Raw genomic sequence first — 20,151 nt, forward strand, 5'->3', positions numbered from 1 at the left:
CCAAAGTGACCTGAAGCAGCTTTATTTGGCAATCTGTGGCAGGTTATAGACCACCATTTCAGACATCCTCAGGATGTCCCATTTTTAAAAAGGGGCGTCTCTTCTAGACGCCCCTTTCTCTATCACAGACTCAGTCCGTGACAAATGGCGGCGGCCGTTCCACACGGCCACCACCATTTTTACATCTTGGATGCATAGCGTCCAGACGGGTCGCGGCGGTTATGATGTTGCGAGTGCGCCATGGGCGCCTCGCGATGTCATAACGGCGCCGCAGGAAGAAGCTCCATTTTGGAGCTTTTTTTTTTGCTCCGCGAGGGAGTCGCACGGTTTTTATGCTGCGACTCCCTCGCGGAGCAAAGAGCAGCGCCGGCAGACCGCCGCAAAGCGGAGGTCTGTAAATCGCCTGTATGGGGCCCTTATCGCCTCTTAATCTTCTCTTCTCCAGGCTAAACATACCCAGCTCCTTAAGTCTCTTCTCATAAGGCATGGTTTTCAGATCTTTCACTATTTTGGTCATCCTCCTCTGGATACACTCCATCTTGTCAATGTCCTTTTCGAACTGTGATGCCCAAAATTGAACACAGTACTCCAGGTGAGGGCTGACCAAAGCAGAACAGAATTATACTATAACCTCCTTTGATCTAGACACTGTACTTCTGTTGATGAAGTCTAGAATCATATTGGCCTTTTTAGCTGCTGCATCACACTTTTCACTCATGTTCAACTTGTGGTCTACTAGGATTCCTAGATCCTTTTCACATGTACTTTTGTCAAGCCAAGTGTCCCTCAGCCTATATCCTGTGCATTTCATTCCCACCAACCCTAAGTGTAGTACCTGATATTTCTCTCTGTTGAAATTATTTTATGAGTTTTGGCCCAGATTTCTAATCTATTAAGATCATTTTGAATTTTGATCCTGTCCTCTGAGGTATTATCTCTCTTCCTAATTTGGTGTCATCTTAGGCTCATAACATGAACTCATAAGGGTCATAATATTTGATATTCATGTATTATGAGAGGTAATGGTTATCTGTTGAACTGGAAGACATTTGAAATGATAATGTAAATTTTTGGATTGACCATAGTGAGTTGGTTGAGCACTTGCTTTCCAGGTTCAGTTCTCAGTATCTCCAGTTTAGGACAGGGAAAGAATCCTTATCTGAAACCCCGAAGATGGATCAATGTTCCAGGTCTGTATACAGGACCTTCATAGGAGGCTGCTGTTTTTCCAGCTGGTTTTGAAGCTTTGAGATTGCAGACTGGCACAATGTGATTTCTGAAAATCTGCCCTGGCGTATCTGCAACACCTCCAGAGGGCCACTGCAGTGCTGGCATAGTGCCGTGATCTGTGATGTGCTAGAGCAACATTCGCTATGCTCCATCCTTTGCGTGCATAGACTGGGGATGCAAGTTAATCGTGATTGTACTTAATTGCATGGTGGTATGTATAGCGAAATGGACAGAATATTCTCACACATAGATGTATTTTGAATAGTTGCAGTCTCTTTAGCTTTTAATTTCTTTTTTCGTGCTGCTTCTTACTATCAAGCCAGTTTGCATTCTTTAAGTCCTCCCACCCTCAGTCTTCACTCATGTCTCCGTCCTTAACTACTCATTGTTTATCTTTGTTCTTTTCTTCTTGTCACTGAATAAAGCGATGTTCCAGAAGACCTTACCTGCCCCCACACAACAAAATAAGGTGGGAATAAAGTGACAGACCATCATGTCAAATTATGTGTGTGTTTGTGAGTACCATACCCGAAAATGCATCTTCATATAAAAAAGCACCATGCATGTAACAAAACAACATAAAGGTGAGAGGTAAAGTAAAACTTTTTCCCTTGTCTACTGTTTTTCTGCATGCAAGGAGGCCTTTTCTGATAGGCTACCTTTCTGTATGTAGGGAGATTTTTATTCCTCTGAGGCAGACCACCACCACCCCAAACAATCATGCCCAGAAAAACCCCTGTTAGGTTTGCCTTAGAGTTGCCATTTGTTGGAACCAACTTAAGGCCCACAACAACAAATGGGGAAAGAGGGTTGCTTCTATCAAACTTGTATTTTAGTTTGCATTGGGGATGTCAGGGACATTTTTGTGACTTTACATTACATTAATGCAATGTTCAATTAATGAGATTTTGATAGTTAAAAGAAGCAGAGCAGAAGGCAAGTCTAGTCATTCCCATTACATTTAGTTTCCTTGAAAGCAGGCTCCATGAAGCTCATATTATAATAGGCTCCTGTTGGTTAATACTCTGGTGGCTAATATTCAGCTATGGAAGTTTGTAAAAATTATAGTGTCAAGAGGTAAGTGTACAATGCTTCTTTTCTTCCAGAATATTTTCCTCTGGAAGACAGGGGACCCCTTATTTTTATGAGTAGCAAGTCAAGCTTCTTTCATATGACACCCCCCCCCCCCACCAAGTTATTTGAAAGTCCCTGTCAGATCTAATAGGATGCAAGGGGAAGAGTTGGGAAGAGTTACCATATTTAGAGCAGCTATAGACCAGCATGAAAAGCCAGCTTCCATCCAGCTTGGGGGCATGGTGTACGCACAATGCATGCCCACAAGGCACCCAGAAGCCGGCTTCACGCCACCTGGCTACCTGCACGGCAGCTGGCTTCAGGTGGCGCAGCATTTACCTCTTAACCTTCTCTTCTCCAGGATAAACATACCCAACTTCCTGAGTAGTTCCTCATAGCACATGGTTTCCAGACCCTTCACCCTTTTAGTCGCCCTCTTTTGCAGGGCGTAGGAGTAGGAGTAAAGGAGTAAGAGGTTTTTACAGGAGTTGGAGTAGGAATAAGGAGTAACAAAATATATTTGTTACTCTTTATTCCTGTTATTGTACAGTGGACCCTTGTTATACGCTGGGGTTTGGTTCCAAGATCCCCTGTGTATAACAAAATCGGTGTATGCTCAAGTCCCATTAAATATAATGACATAGCAAAATGGTGTCCCTTATAAAAAATGGAAAATCAAGGTTTGATATTTGAAATTTATACTTCTTTTTTAACATTTTCAAACCATGGATGCTTGAATCCATGTATAAAATATCCGTGTATAAGAAGGGCCAACTGTAAATGCAAACAACATTTTTATTTGTTTATTTTTATTTTTATTCAGGAGTATAATAGGAATAGGAGTACTATTAAGAAAAAAAATCTTACTCTAGAGTAGGACAGGGAGTAACCCCAAAATCCCCACTACTCCCCAGTCCTGCTCCTTTGGACACGCTCGAGCTTGTCAACATCCTTTTTGAATTGTGGTGCCCAGAACTGGACACAGTGTTCCAGGTGAGTCCTGACCAAGGCAGAATAGAATGGCACTATTACTTCCCTTGATCTAGACACTATATTTCTGTTGATGCAGCCTAGAATCGCATTGGCCCTTTTAGCTGCCGCAACACGTTGCTGATTCATGTTCAACTTGTGATCTAGTAGGATTCCTAGATCCCTTTCACATGTAGTCTCGTTCAGTCAGGTGTCCCCCATCCTATATCTGTGCATTTCATTTCTCCGCCCTAAGTGCATTTCTTACATTTCTCCGTATTAACATTCATTTTGTTAGCTTTGGCCTAACTTTCTAATATATTAAGGTCAGTTTGAATTGTGATCCCATCCTTTTGGGGTATTAGCTATTCTTCCTAATTTGGTGTCATCTGCAAATTTGATAAGTAAGCCACTTACACTTTCATCCAAGTCATTGATAAAGATGTTGAATTGCACTGGGCCCAGGACAGAACCCTGTGGGACCCCACTGGTCACTTCTCTCCACGATGAAAAGGAACCATTGTTGAGCACCCTTTGGGTTTGCCTGGTCAACCAATTACAAATCCATTTAACAGTTGCATTGTCTAAGCCACATTTAACTAGCTTGTTTCCAAGAATGTCACTGGGGACCTTGATAAAAGCCTTACTGAAATCAAGATATGCTATGTCTACAGCAGTTGTCCCCAAACTATGCCCTTTAAGAGATTTTGCACTTCAGCTCCCAGAAGCCTCAGCCATATTGGCCAAATAGTCTGGGATTCTGGGAGGTGAGTTTGGGGACCACTGGTCTACAGCATTCCCTTCATCTGCCAAGCTGGTAATTTTATCAAATAAAGACATCAGATTAGTCTGTCATGACTTGGTTCTCAGAAACCCATGTTGACCTTTTGTGATAATGGCATTGCTTTCTAAACGTTCACAGACTCTCTCTTTAATGATCTGCTCTAGAATCTTTCCTAGTATTGATGTCAGACTAACTGGGCGATAATTGTTGGGATCCTCTCCCACCCACCCCTTTTTGAAGATAGGGACAATGTTTTCCCTCCTCCAGTCTGCTGGGACTTTTCCTGTTCTTCCAGAGTTCTCAAAGGTTATTGCCAGTGGCTTTGAGATTACATTTGCCAGTTCTTTTATGAGAGTAGAGGGGCTCAGTGTTTCCAGAACAGGTTACACCTTGCCTTTAACTAGAGAATGGTTTCCTCTTTTTCTTTTTCTTTTCTTTCATAGTTCATGTACAGTACTTACATTGACCCATTGATAAGTTGACTCAGGTTTTTTTAATTATTAATTTTGAGTAAAATTTCTAGACTTATACATAGATATATACTGTACTTTTTGGACTACCAGTATTCCTCCAGCCAGCATGGCCAGTTATAGTCCAATAAATTGAGCCTCCTAAGTTTTGGACCGTTGGAGAGCATGTCTTGCAAAGCTGTGGAGTCAGAATCAGAAGAAACGTTGAGTGGTGTTGGAATCTGAGTTGGTAGAAATGTAGCAATTCTGTCTTCAAAATAAAAACTTACAATAATATAACAAAAGAAAAGAAATTTAGCATAAGCTTTTGTAGATTTGTTCTGCTTCCTCAGCTGCAAGTCTATGGAAGCTTATGATACAACTTCTTTCTCTTGGTTACTGTAGTCTCTGTCCAAATATAGCGCTATGATTTCACTTTTAATCATCATGGTTCTAGTCTATGGAATCCTGGGATTTATATTTTTGTGAGGTGTTTGACAGTTCTCAGTCAGAGAGATCTAGTGCCTCATCAAACTACAAATCCTGAATTCCATAGGATGCTCTCATAGGCAGTAAAATGGAATTACAGCATTATTATAGTGCATTGTGCATCAGCCCCTAATTCTTTGGGCAAACATGACAGAATAATCCCAAATCTCTTCCCTATATGTGGCAGTAAAATAGCTATTAACCCATCAAATAACTACCCATAATTTGCTGCTTGAGGCTTCATCTCCACAGCCTTCCTAATGGTAACATTGGTTCTTGGGAAGACTTCACTGGGCCAGGTGGATGAATATTTTGACCTGATGTAAAACAGACACCACCCAAATACTCTGATCTTGGAAGCTGAGCCTGGTTAGTACTTGGATGGGAGATTTCCAGTGAATACCAGGTGCTGTAGATTGTATTTCAGAGGAAGGAACTGGCACAACCACTTCTGAGTATTCCTTGTCTAAGAAAGCCCTATGAATTTCATGGGGCCAAAAGTCCACAGGTGACTTGAAGTGTCATACACACAAAACAGCTCCTATGTAAACTTGCTGGCACATGGGGAGAGCAGGTCTCAGTGGCTGCCCTTTCCCCACATTTTGGGGTTCCTTTCTTATATAACATCCAGTACTACTCAGACAATATTGGATAGTGGAACATAAGACCTAGGGGAGGGCTGGACTTTTCCTCTGGGAAGGTATTCAAGCAGATACTGAATAGTTCTTTGTTGGCTGTTTTATAAGTTCTGGACTTCCTGTTGGATTGGATGGCTGACAAGGCCCCTCTTAATTTGGTGCGTCTGTAAAGATAACTTGTCTGAGCTACGTTGAGCTCCAAGAAAAAGATCAAGCCAGAGTACTGGGTGGGAAGGTGCTTTGCCCTGGATCTTGTTGGGAATCCATGCAATGCTCATATAGCCCCCATTTGTGCAAGGAGTTGAACATTGTCCATGCTCACACAAACAGGAATTCCCTTCTTGTGTGAATGAGAAGTGGCTCCTAACAAGTGGTTCCCAGCCACTCTGAAGAGGCCGGAGGCACAGTGAGGCCAGTTGAGTGCCCAAGCACAGATCTGAACCACCACTACTTTGGCCGCCATCACTATTTCCTGTATCTTTCTATCGGTTCCACCACTTTCTTGAGTATGTTTAGTGGAAATAAGCCCTTCCTTCTTGGGGGCTGGTTCCAGGCTTTGGAAGTCTCTCCCCAGTGAGGCTAGGATGGTGACCTTCTTGCTGGCCTTCTCCCCCAGACAGTGAAAACTTTTCTGTTCCATCAGTCTGTCAAGAATTGACTCCAATGGGCATCTAATTGTGCATTGTCTTCATTTTTTCTTATGTTTTTCCCAAATTTGCATACGGTTTTAATTTCATAAATTGTTTAAGTACCTTTTGCAATAATGCTTATCCATTTTAATTACTTTAATTATTCTTGAATCCCATCTTGGGGTGAAAGATGGGGTATACATTCAATCAGTTAATTGATCAATCAATCAAGGACTTTGATCTGCTTTGGTTAATGTTTAGTTAGCTGTCTTGAGTCCCCATCATCATCATCATCATCATCATCATCATCATCATCATCATCATCATCTTAACATTATTATTATTATTATTATTATTCATCTTTTATTTATATCTTGCCTTTCTCTCGATATAGGAAATCTTAGAGCAAAAGGTAGAATACAAATGAAATAACAATAATAATATTTTATTGGTTTTATATCCTGCCTTTCTCCCAAAATGGGATGATGATGTCATCATAAGTTATATAGCTCCTAAGAAGGCTTGAGCTCCAGAACCTTTGTTTTGATAAAATCTAGGAAGCACATTAAAATACAAAGAAGAGGGGACAGAGAGAGACCTACACTGGCTTGGCTCATTCTGCACACTGGCCTGCCTTCCCCACTCGGTACTGTCTGCCTTCAGCACTGCACCACTGTGGTCTTCTGGCCTCCTTTCCTTCAGATGTTAGGGTTTGCTAATCCCTCTTTTAGCATGTTGCTGGCTAGACATCTTTCTCTCTCTCTGATCCATCTCATGCAACTGTGCCAGCCACTTATGGTCACTCCTCTGATACTGAATAGGATTTTGGCCTGTATGTGTAAATTGGGGTGTGCAATTTTAAAAAGTCAGGGGAGCAGTTTTCTGCCCTAGAATCTTTTTTTTTTTGGGGGGGGGAGTTGCACAGACTGCCAAAATACTCCCCCCTCAAAAACAAAATGGAAAAGAAAGAACAACATATAGATAGAAATGGCCAGAAATCCCCTATTGAAAAGGTGAATTGCTATTCCAAGAGAGAGAGGGAATTCATCCTTTGAGGTCCTGTCATTTCCAAGAAAGGCAATTCTTTTTGTAGAGGGGGCATGGAAACACTCTTAGAGGATTAGATGTAGACCTTGTGTGCTCATTTCTGATGTGATAGGTTCTAACCAAGTGCCTCTCTGAAGGCATCACAGGTTGCAAGGGTAGTTTGACTCTTTCCATGAAATCTTGGAGAGCTGCTGCCTCTCAGGATAGAAATGACAGGGCAGGATAGATCTGTAGTCTGCCTTGATATACAGCTGCTCTTTTTTTGCACAGTTATTCATTCTGCCTGGAAGGAGCAGGAGGTTTTTTAAATATATAAAATCAGAAATCCAGCCATGAAAGACCTTTAAAATACCTTTATAGCCTTTTAAAAGCAGCCTTGCATAAATGTTATATAGCATTGTGGGCACAGTACAAGGAATGTCTTCTTACCTTTTGGGATTAGAATGAGAAGGCATGGGTTTGTACTACACAAAGGCTAAATTAGGGTTAAAAAAAAACTCATCATGCTGTAATGACATGGAAAAGAATAATTTAATTAATTGACATTAGGTCCCTGGATGTTGGAGAATGGATTCTGGAGCCTTTAGCTGTTGGAAATTATGGAAGTTGTAGTCCAACAGTAGCTGGAGGACCTAAGACTGGCCTCTCATTGGTCTAAGTACTGTAGTAGAAAGCCCCTACAGTAATTCCAAGCAATGCCAATTAACACAGAAAAACTCATGTCAAGGTGCCACTTAATAAGATCCGACTGGTTGCAGGTAATATAATTGCTTACCTTCCTTTGTAACCTCCTCCCTTTTTCCAGTGCCTCTCTGGATCATGTTGTTTTAAAGCCAGCATGAATTGTGGCTTTTAATTTGATGATGCTACACTTTATAGACAGTCCAATAAAAACCTTAGAAATTACTGGATTTTAATAGGTTTCCTATGGGAAACCTTTTGACTGTTAATATAGTTTAGAATTGAACCTGGTGATTCTGGTGGAATAGAAATTTCCCCTGAAATATTGTTGAAATATTTCTCCTTAGATAGGAGTGAGAGTGGGAGGAATCATTGCTGTTTCACCTGGTACCTATTGTTTTTGTCCTACATTCTCTTCCAAGTTGCTGTTACATCCTAAATCTTACACACATCCTTGTGCTTCTTTGCCGAGAATTAAGCCATGCTGATTACAATTGAACTTCTTCTTGTGTGTGTATATAAGATGGCAGCTTTATGGAGCAACTCTATTGGGGCTGGGCAGGCAGAATCTAATGCTATAGAATCACCAAATCCAAAACCCTGCTGGTCTCCTTGATGAACTTTTGTTTCCCCATTTCTTAAAATATTCGATGTGAGGGAAATTTGTTAGGTAGGTTCTACAGCTCTTGTACTTTCTCCAATTCTAAAGGCATGCTCAGGGAAGCAAGGGACTTGGGATCTATTTATTTAATTAATTTATATCCTGCCTTTCTCATGATACGGGAATCCATGTGGCTTACAAAATAAGACTAGAACAAAACACAATTACACTCATCCCTCCACATTTGCTGGAGTTAGGGGCACAGGACCCCTGTGACTATGGAAAAACCACAAATAACAAAAACACTATGTTTTTACTTGAGAGAACACCTCTCTAGGACTCTCTAGGTCCTCCAGGGCAACTCTGTTGTTAACATTTGCCAGACATTGACCATAGAATTGTCCTGTAGGAGCTAAAATGCCTAGTGGAGTGTTCTCTCTAGGAATCTCTAGGTTTTTCAGTGCAACTTTTGGTTAAAGTTGACCATACAGTTGTGCTGGAGGACGTAGATATTTCTAGAGAGAACATATCATTACAATCTGTGAATAATCAAATCCACAAAAATCAAAGTCACAAATGTGCAGGGACGAGTGTAAAACTTTATAGGGTACAAAAGTTCTAAAAAATTAAATAGGCAAGCGTGCTAAAATACTTGAAACAAAATGTGTATAAACATAAGATCAAGGCACATCAGACCCCTTCATGGGTGATAAAATGCTGGGTGATTTGGTGGCAAATGAAGAATATGTATGTATTAATCAAAATGGAGTTTCCTGAAAGAGGATATGACTGGCTGGAATGTTTGTACATGATGAATCTCTATTATCCAGAATTCTGAAACACCAAAAACCAGAACTTCTTTATGGGTGGCTGAGATAATGACCCCTTTTCTTTCTGATGGTTCAGTGTACACAAACTTTGTGTCATGCACAAAATTATTTAAAATAGTTTAATTTGTTGTCTACTTATTTTTATCTAATTCTATCTTGTATTATTATCTATTGTTCTATATGTATTTTGTAGAATGTATGCCATTGGGAGGTTTCATTTTATTGTTTGTATGTACAGCACATAAATCTACAGCGCTATATAAATAAAGTATTAATAATAATAATAATAATAATAATAATAATGGATAGAACTACCTTCCAAGCTATGTGAATATAGTAGAATCATAGAATCATAGAGTTGGAAGAGACCGCAAGGGCCATCCAGTCCAACCCCCTTGCCATGCAGGAATTCCCAATCAAAGCATTCTCGACAGATGACCATCCAGCCTCTGTTTAAAGACCTCAAGGAAGGAGACTCCACTACACTCCAAGGGAGTGTGTTCCAGTGTTGGACAGCCCTTACTGTCAGGAAGTTCCTCCATGTATAAAATATCAGCGTATAATAAAGGCCGATTGTACAAGATTTACCAACTGCTCTGCCTGGTATTTCTCTTGTAGTGGAGTCTCCTTCCTTGGAGGTCTTACAAACGGAGGCTGGATGGCCATCTGTCGGGGATGCTTTGATTTGAATTTCCTGCATGGCAGGGGGGTTGGACTGGATGGCCCTTGAGGTCTCTTCCAACTCTATGGTTCTTGTTGCTCCCTGTAACTTCCAATGCTTTTCCATGTCTGAAAACCACATTGTTGAACATACGTGTATCTTGGGGGAGGGAAGGAGTGCAAAGAAACTTAAAAACTGAATGTGCTACTGCTTTTTTCTTGTAACATTTGCACCTCTCTTCCTCATGACGATTCAGTAGCTTTGCAGAGATTCTGCTTTACTGGGTTGTCTCTTCAAAACAGCTCTTTGATATATCTGCAGTTTGAAGACTTTGGTCAACTCATGAATATATTAACACAGTGTAAACCAGAATGAGGCAGAAGCAGCACCTTGTTGACAATTCCACTTTATGGAGTTACAAGGCTGGTGAGTGAGAGAGAGAGAGAGAGAGGGAGTGCTTTCCTTTTTTTTTTTTTTTTGGTACTGCGCAACCTCTAATAGAAGTTTCTTTTACATCTTTGCACTTTGATTTACTTTTATATCTTTAGCACAGCTGCGTCACGTGATTGCTGGCTAGACAAACAGGCCACGATTACCCCGGGTGCCCCCTATTCACTGTAACTCTAGGAATGGTTCCCAGATGAGGTCATTTGCCCATCCAGTTTTATTTATTCATTTATTTTTATAATTTGCACTGCCCCGCTCCCCCCTCCCCTGGTGAAAGTATTTTCTTTTATGCTAGATAAATGACTTGCAGAGATGAGAATGTTTTGTAGCGGTGGGTCTTGCGTGGGAAACACATCGTGCACTTCTAAGGCCCAAGGGTTTTAATTTTGCACGGTTGCATATTAACTAACATACTCTTTTATAGCCTATTCGGGATAAAAGATTGCTGTTGGCCAGTGTGTTGCATTGATTCTGCAGCATTGTTGCTCTGAAGCTGTTCCTTCTCCAGTGTGAACTCCATTGACCCTTGTAAACTATTTAATTTAGAGAAAGGGATCTCAAAATTTGTTCCTCTCCATTCTAGAGCAAAGGTTGCTAATGCAAATAGAAGGTTAGCAATGCAGTTGTGTGCCTTGTCTTCTCAGAGGTAAGCTTCACTTCGCTCCCGTGTACTTTTCTTTTGCAGCCTTAAACTGGGAAGCTTCACACCTTTTTCTTTGGCAGGGGTCATACAGCTTTTCAGATGGTGATGGACTTCAAGTCCTAGTATAACCAATAATGTGAGAGGCTGGGACTTGTAGTGTAACAGCATCTGGAGGACCACATGATTACCATCCCTGGTTTAGAGTTAGGCTTTTAAAAGTGAATAGCACAGAACCTAAAGATGCATTAAACCCTCCATGCCCACGCCCCCACCCCTGCATACTCCGGCCTGTGAGGGAGTGAACAGGCAGGCCCAGCTGCATCAGGGCTAGCCTGAAGGAAGAGACTCCTCCCTCCATAACTGTCATCTTCCGGCCTGAGAGGGAGAGAATTAAGGTGGCCCAGCTCCATCAGGGCTAGGCTGAAGAAAGAGGCTCCTCCCTCCATAACTGTCATCTTTCGGCCTGTGAGGGAGAGAATTAGGCTGGCCCAGTTCCATCAGGGCTAGGCTGAAGAAAGAGGCTCCTCCCTCCATAACTGTCATCTTTCAGCCTGTGAGGGAGAGAATTAGGCTGGCCCAGCTCCATCAGGGCTAGCCTGAAGAAGAAGAGCCCTCCCTCCAGTCCATCTGCCTTGGTCCAGGCCTGAGAGGGAGAGAAGAATGCTGGACCTGATCCCCTCCCCACTCCCCATTCCCTTCTCCTTTTGTGTCGTGTCTTTTAGATTGTAAGCCTGAGGGCAGGGAACCGTCTGTTATCCCCTCTGTTGTAAGCCGCCCGAATTCCTATGGGCGGCATATAAATAAATCCTATCATTATTATTATTATTATTATTATTATTATTATTATACTATAGATGAGCAGGATGCAGTGATACCAGGAACTAAAGAGTTGGCATTACTCCTGTTTCTCAGTTTTTAGACATGGAGTGGGATGGGAATCAAGCAATCCTGCAAAGAAAATTGTAGAGAAGACTTGAAGACAGAAATGTTAACGTAAAATATATTGTGACAGGGAAAAGGCAAAGCAACCAGAAGAATATATATATATATATTTGTGTGTGTCTACACACACACACACATTTCTTCTACTGCTTTGCCTTATATATGCCTTGTATATATACATTTACATACAGACATACATTTTATTCCTCTTTCACAAAGTTGCTAAAGCCCACCTGTGGATTCCCTTAGGTGTTCATAGACACCTGGTAGAGGACCGAAACAGATGGATCAAATAAAGTGGCTTCCAGCCACTATGGGGCATAGCGTTCAAATGATGCATGCCTCTAAAGCGGCCGGAAGCCGATTCGAGGCTGCGCCAAGCAGGCAAGAGCCATCCGTTTTAGGATTGGATTTAATCCAATCTATAGACAGTCCAATTTCTAGTCCTAACTAGAGTGGATTGATTGAATTAATTGTTTAATGCTTAAGTCAGAACCTATATAAGTTGCAAGAATTTAGTGGTTTTATTCTAGTTGGGTTTAGCAGTTAATGTCAGGCCACAGTTTCTGATGAAACAAACAGCATGATTCTTTTTTAATGGTAAATTGATGTAGCAATGACAATGGGACCTTGCTATTTGTTGGGATTTAATTCCAGAACCCCCTCCCCCCATGGATAACAAAATCTGTGGATGCCCAAGTCTCTTAAATACAATGACATATTAAAATGGTATCCCTTATTTAAAATGGCAAAATCAAGGTTTGCTTTTAAGAATACACACACACACACTATACATACATACACACATACATACAGTATATATTTCAAGCTGTGGATGGTTGAATCTGTAGGTAATGAATCTGTGGATACAGAAGGCCAACTGTATATATAATATACAGCCTGAAAAACCCATAAAAACTGGTGTGTGTGTGTGTATAGTATTTTTTCAAGAAAAAGAATTGATCACCATGAGATGAATTAGTTACTTTAGTATTTGCATTATGTCAGAATATCTACCATTTGTGTAAGGTATGACTGAATATAACTAAATTTATCAAGTTGTATTTATGTTTTGTGATATCTAAAGAAAAGGAAAGAAGAAGAAAAAGTGTTTTAAAAGGAGGATGAAGGAAACATTTCACATTACTAATGTTTGGAAAATCCCTCTATTTGAGTGTTTGTGCTTTGTTTGGGGTGTGTACATTTCTTGATAACAGACTTCTTGGTTCTGTTCCTTAGTGCATCTGCATTCATTTATGTTCACTTGTGCTAACAAGCACTGATTGGGAAGTTTCCTTTTATGGAAAGAAGTTATGGCCAAGAATTATAGTTGCTAAGGTGTTGATATGTTTTCTGTTTTGTGTTGTATGGGGGGTTTTCCCCCTAGAGTAGTAACTATGCAGAGGATCCGCTGTCTATCAAATATTGTTTATTAAATTAATCCGTCTTATTACAAAATGATTAAGCCTTTGGCGCTGGCTGCACTCAGTTTTTTATTGTCTCTTTCAGAAGAGAGAAGCCCTTTCCCCTCTTCGATTTTTCAACTCAGGCAAAACAAAAATTGTGAGGAGGTCTTGTTCAAATAGGGGTGTGTTTTTCATGTTTTTAAAAGTTGTTTTAATTAATTGGTTTTGTGATTTCAGCTTGTATATTGGCTTTAGTTGATTTTTATTATTAGCTGATTTGAGTCCATTTTTGAGGAGAAAGTCAGATTACAAATCTGATGATGGTTGTGGACCAAGATCAAGTGTGGGCATGGTCTTATAGCCCATTTTTGGCTCCTGTGGAGGACTGCACAGACTTTTCAGAGCCACCATTTTGCATGTAACAATGTCACTTGCTGTCATCTATTAGGCTCTCTGGGGTGGGTTGCTGCTTTTGGAATGGGGAGCCCTGCAAAGTGTTTTTAATAAAACATTTAAAGGGGTTTTCTTTGTCTGACGGTGGATGATGATTCAAAAGGCACACTGAAATCCACCTTCTGGACCTTATGTGGTCTGCAATCCACATGATTTTCAAACCCATCCTCTTAGCACACATGTGCTTTTTTTTTTTTTTTTTTTTGCACAAGCAGTAACATAAGAGAGAGTGTACATTTTCACATTATTAGTTGCACAGCAGAAGATGCTGCTGTGTCCTGCCCTTGCATTAACTGTAAGCATGCCTCTGCTAGTACAATGGTATTCTCTTGTTTTGGAAAATCCCTGTCTTTTCCCTTTGTTCTCACTTCATCTGCAAGCCCAGAGCCACCATTTAGTAGATTTAGCAACTTTTGGCAAAGCTGAAGACGGTTCAACCTATGATTGCTGTCACCAACAAGATCTCACTAGTAGCTCTCCTGGGTCCTATCTGCACTGGCCAGGTTACTTTGGGGGAGACCTGGAATATCCTGGCCCAGGAGATGCACTGTTCTCCCCCGTCCCCATTACCGTAGCCCTATATTTGTATTGTATTTAATGGAACTTGAATGTCCAGGGAATTTGGTATCCACAGAGGGTACTGAAACTTAACCCCAGCAAATACCAGGGGCACACTGTAACACTATTGAAAAACCCACCGGTTGCTTCAGATCTTCATGGAAGATCCAAAACCCTCTGTTCTGACAAAGGGTGGCTCTTTGCACTGTGCCGCCTGCTCACTTTAAGATCAGATTTAGGTGCCCAGGTAGGTGGCACATTGGGACGCCTGTGCAAAGAGCTACCTGATGTCAGAGCAGAGGGCTCTGGATCTGATGGGAAGAGCTGAAGCAACTGGTGAGTTTTCAATTCCAAGTTCATGTAGTTACAGTGGGCCCTTGGTATCTGCTGGGGTTTGGTTCCAGGACCTCCCATGGATACCAAAATCTATGGATTTTGCATCAATGGATGCAAATTCATCTGAGAAAGTAGACTTAAGTCTACGAAAGCTTACGCTGCCAACTTCTTTCTTTCAGTTAGTCTCAAAGGTGCTACAAGATCTCTCTACATACAAAATCCATGGATACTCCAGTCCCATTAAATACAGTGGATAGTAAAATGATGTCCTTTATATAAAATAGCAAAATCAAGATTTGCTTTTTGAAACTGATATATTTTTAAAAATATTTTAAAGCCACAGTTGCTTGAATCTGTGGATAACAAATCTGTGGATATGGAGGGCTGACTGTACAACCCTGGGTTTGGCACTGAACAGTCTGGATGTCGCCTGCTCTGTTCATGCCAGATTTGGGGATCCAGCCCTGTATCATCCGGTCTCCCTGCCAAGGGGACAAAGGGAGGCCAGTTTATTTGGGCCCTGGTAGTAAATGAGCCCAAACCTTTCACAGCTTCAGTTTAAAGGTCCTCAGGCCACCTCAATTTATATGGATAACTTTTCGATCAAAGACTGTGGTGAAAATATGGATACCAACAAAGTCTAAGGGTTTTTTTTAAAAAAAGAAATGTTTTTTTTCCAACAGTATCTTCAGGATATGACTTTTTTTACCCTCAGAAGGGCTTTCACTGCTCTTTGTTTTCATACCATGCCCTCATCATATTTGGAAGGCGATCCACTTTATACAGCAGATGTTTCCTTGTTGCAGTTGGGTGGCAGGAGTACATTATATTTCAGAAGGCTCTCTGTGAAAGAGAACTTAGAACTCTCTTTCTGGGTGATCATTTCAACACAACAGTTGGCTGGCTGCTGGTTGATATTATTTGTGACTAGTTGGCAGCTTATAGCAAACATATCACAAATTAGGTCACTACTTTTGAATTGGCTGCCCAGAAAATTGGTCATAATTGCTTGAAAATGTCTGCAGTAGATTGTGAAGGGGAACATTCATTATAGAGCTCTTTTTTGGAAAACATATTATTGACTGAATTGTTAAAATTGAGATGTTTTACAGTTATATCTTTTGTAGCCTTATACTTTGTGATAGCCTTTGGGCTGTAGAGAGGTCATTCCTTCATTTGGTCAAAGGACGTCTGTCAGTCAGGAGTCTATGGAAGAGGAAAAGGAAAGCTATAATTCTAGAGAACAGTTGAGTCTTGCAAAACAAAGAATTGTAAAGTAGCTCATCCTGGCTTAACACTTCACAATTAGGGTAATTCCTACTAGAAATTTGGAGGCTGAAAAAGCTAGGAAATAGAAGAATTATTTACATACTCATATCCATGTATAGCCATGTTGGTTAGGTTATTATTTTTATTAATATTCTATTTTCTTATATCCCGCTTTTCTCCAATATAGGGTCTATATAGCAAAGCACAGTATCTTCCAAAATCTACAAAACAATGATACTTTTATTGGGCCAACCAAAATGTACATTACACACATTGTAAGCTTTCGATGATGCTGTACTTTGTTATGTACTTACTTATGTCTAGAAATTTTAGTTAAAAAAGCAACCCCAAAAAACCTGGGTCGACTTATCCATGGGTCAGCATACATACTCTACCTTAACTGTTACCAAAAAAGAAAGAAAGAAAAAGGCAAAAAAGTAACCATCCCTTCTCTGAGTAGAGTGGGAAAAGTCGAGAGCTTAGTTTGTCCCTGGAAAATCTAAAAGAAGCACTGACCCCTCTGTACTCTCTACATCATGGCACTGCTTCTGGCGTTTTTGGATTCCTGGGTATCTCTTTGGTGCTTCCCTCAAAGGAATATCAAGATGTAAAGGGGGTTGATACTTCTTTAAGGTCAGCCTGGGATGAATTAAGTTCTCACCTTTTGCCTCTATACTCAAAGAAGGGGATGGTTCTTTTTTTAAAATATAAGAGTTAATACTGTACTTTAACTCTTGCCTTTACATTCTTTTTGACATGTATACATTTTCTTAGTTCCACCTGAGCTTAGTCATTTTCCCCACACATCACATAGCCACCATTTACCATAGTTCCCTCATCTAGCCTTTAGGGTGACTTTTTATGTCTGGTAGAATTTTGTAAGTTCTTTGGCATGTTTTCTTTTGCTTCATCCTTTACATCTGTTGTTACAAGCCCCTCACTTTTACCCTTGATTTATCCACGGGTCATATCAAAATCCATAATTTTGGCTCCCAAACCTGCCCTCAGCTTATACATTCAGTCAACTTATACCTGAGTATATATACAGTATGCAAAGTAAGTAAGTAAGCAAAGGTGTAAAAATTTGTACAGTATACAGATTTCAGAATATAATTCATGACACAGAATACAAATTACAATGTCCTAGAATTTTCAGGTCTGCCCCTTCCCCCCCCCAAAAAAATCAGTAATACAAATCTGAATATTCTCCAGACCTGCTTTTGTCTTCTAGTTCTACTTTTAGTGATTGCCCCTCTTTTCCTTCTCATGAATTCTATCCTTCAAACCTGTGCCTGAAAAATGACAAATTTTTGAATATGTGGCTCTTGGAAACTGGGGTGGGTGGAATGTGCTGAAAGTAAACATAAGGCTTTCTAATCCCCATAATGCTGGACTGCTTTGGAGCTGAGTCCAGGCAGCTCTGTGCTTAAGTACTTTTGTGCTTGTTTACCAAGTGACTCACAACTTGGTATTTATCTAGCTTGAAATGGCAGGTGAGTTAGCCCAAAACTCATTTTGCATGTGAAGTCAACTACAGTAGCTTTATAATATCTAGTCTTCTTGTGGACAAGATCCCAAACTGGCAACAGCCAGAGAAATTCCTGCAGAATTGTTCATCAGACACGTCCGGACTAGTCATTTGAATGTTAAAACAGTGGGCCCTTTCACACTATGCACTTACATCGCTATGATCCCACTTTAACTGCCATGGCTACATCCTGTTGAATCCTGGTATTTGTACTTTGATGAAATACTAGAGATCTCTGGCAAGAAATAATATCTTTCCCTAAACATCAGATCTTAAGATTCCATAGAATGTTGCCACGATAGTTAAAATGGAATCAGAGCAGTATTATTGTACAGTGTGAAGTGACCCTTGTCTGCATGTACAGCAGTGGTGGACAACTGTAATTGACAATTTTTTGTCTTTGAGTGGCCCCACCTACAGTTATAACGTGCCCCCCAAAACAAATAGGGGAAGTGGCCAGAAGCCCACTTCCGATTTTGGTATCATTTGGTATTTGAACATTGCAGGAAGGGTTGCAACCTCTTTAAAAGAAGAATTACTTCTTCTCTATTTGCATCTCTGAGGATTTCCAGGAAAGGAAATTTGTTCCTTTTTTGGGAGCACAAAAAACCGATACTTTGGAGAGTCACAAAAAGGGCCTTTATAGGCTGCACGCAGTCTTTAGAGCTGAACTTTGCCCACCCCAGAAAGAGAGGAAATAAGGCATGTTCTCTGAAATATTCAGTCACCATTTCTTCAGGCTCATGTAGTTGCCATCATGTAGAATTCTTGCTGTGTGAAATAGCCCTCAAATGGTTTGTCAGTGTTCAAATGCTCATCTTGATTTAAAATCTTCTACTGGAAAACCTTACCTAGGGCCGGATCTCACTGAAGAGGTCCCTCTGAGCAACACAGCTTGTGCCATTAATGTCATTTCAACATTTTAGAATTCCTAAATAATTATAGTTACGTTTTAGAATCTTCTTCTCTGTGTTTGTGTGTGGTTGTGGTGGTCTTTTAAAAGAACAAAAGAGCTCCTGTTATAACTCCATTGCTACCAGTTAATGTGTTAATTTGTAGTGCTTCTCTCTCCATTTCTTTTTTATTAGGAGGAGCTGAAAAAGGAAGGGGAGAAGAACTATTTTCCGTGAGGGCCAGCGGGTGGTCTTTGGACATTGAACACTAGCAGAAGAGACATTCTGCCATTATGAATGAAGTAGCAATAGTGAAGGAAGGCTGGCTCCACAAAAGAGGTAAGTGTCGTCTTCTTCCATACCTGGAGAAATATCAAATATCTAAAAGCAGGGGTGGACAACTGTGGGAAACTAGAGGGCTGAATTAGTCTCCCTGGAGACATGGGGAGCACATCTCCTCCTGAAAAAAAAATCAAATGCTCTCTAAGGGGCATGGGGAGCATTCTCATGTTTTAAGCCCTTTCCCTGGGCCATTTTAGTCTTGGAAAAGGACTTATTTAACAACAGGAAGAGAGCAGATGTCATTTCCTGATTTGTACAGAAAGGCCTCTCCTGGGCTAAAATCACAGTGGAGGCTCCTAAATGTAGAGAAAATATCCCCATGTCTCGTAGAGGGCATTTAGTTATAAAAATGTTTTTTAAAAGAAAAAATTATTTGCATAAAACCCTCAATATTATATATTTGACCAGGGCGGGAGGTTGGGACGGGGGTGTGGAGCCACAAAAACAGACCTGAAGCATGGGTAGCACTTTACCCTCCTGGTCTGAAAGATTAGCAAATTTATTATGATATAAACTTTCATGGACATGGTCAGTTCCACGAAAGCTTATGCCATAATAAATGTGCTAGACCTTAGGGTGCCATAAGGCTTTTGATTGTTTTTGTTGTAGGCAAATGCATCTGCTCCTCTGAATGCATCTGCTCCTCTGAAAAGCTGCGGAACATTAATTGAAAAAGGTCATCCAAGTTGAAAACTTTCATGCACTTGTATGAATTCAGATATAGCTGGATTTGGATCTTATACGTTTTGTGTTTGTAGCTGATGGCATGATACATTTTTTGTTGACTCATTCACAGTTAACAGCTTCCTTATTCTGATGCAGATACATTTTAAAATATGTAAGGATTGGAGGTGGGGGGAGTTAAATTCTATAGAATAAAGAATGTTGGTGGGCACTAAACCAAATTTAAGAAAAATTAGTTGAAATTTATTCTTTCTAGTTCCAAATGCATCAGCTGATTCACTTCATTTCACATTCAGAAATCAAATTCATAATATCCAGACCTCTAAGCAGATTTGAAGAAATTGTGAAACAAGCTTCTGGTGAAATTGTAAGTCTTACCTTCAGAATCTATACATTGATGGTGGAAGCATTCTTTACAAAGCCAGATGGGGTAAGACAATTGTGGGTGAAAGATCTGAGTTTGGAAATAGTGGAATCCATCTGGAATTCCATACGGAAATACCTCCCAGTTAAGTTTGTTTCCACAGGGATAAGATAATATTTCTTTAAAGTTGTTTACTATTGGTAT

The 20,151-nt window shown here is 40.4% G+C and overlaps 1 protein-coding gene across 8 annotated transcripts in view; it reads left to right on the forward strand.

Moving 5' to 3' along the window:
* Positions 1-20,151, forward strand: part of AKT1 (AKT serine/threonine kinase 1) — a 161,438-nt gene that overhangs the window by 13,977 nt on the left and 127,310 nt on the right. For 2 of the 8 annotated variants that reach the window (XM_089522668.1, XM_089522672.1), the window contains exons 2-3: positions 1,656-1,814; positions 18,753-18,896. In XM_089522668.1, the coding sequence (XP_089378794.1) occupies positions 18,851-18,896 (46 nt within the window). In that variant the 5' untranslated portion in view covers positions 1,656-1,814; positions 18,753-18,850. Of the gene's footprint in view, positions 1-1,137; positions 1,191-1,655; positions 1,822-13,627; positions 13,703-18,752; positions 18,897-20,151 lie in introns of those variants that run through there. The other 6 variants (XM_089522670.1, XM_089522673.1, XM_089522671.1 and 3 more) reach the window with 6 other exon arrangements.

Source organism: Sceloporus occidentalis, unplaced genomic scaffold (assembly GCF_023333645.1).
Source record: "Sceloporus occidentalis isolate IW3139 unplaced genomic scaffold, rSceOcc1.0.p SCAF_4, whole genome shotgun sequence".
Taxonomy (NCBI): domain Eukaryota; kingdom Metazoa; phylum Chordata; class Lepidosauria; order Squamata; family Phrynosomatidae; genus Sceloporus; species Sceloporus occidentalis.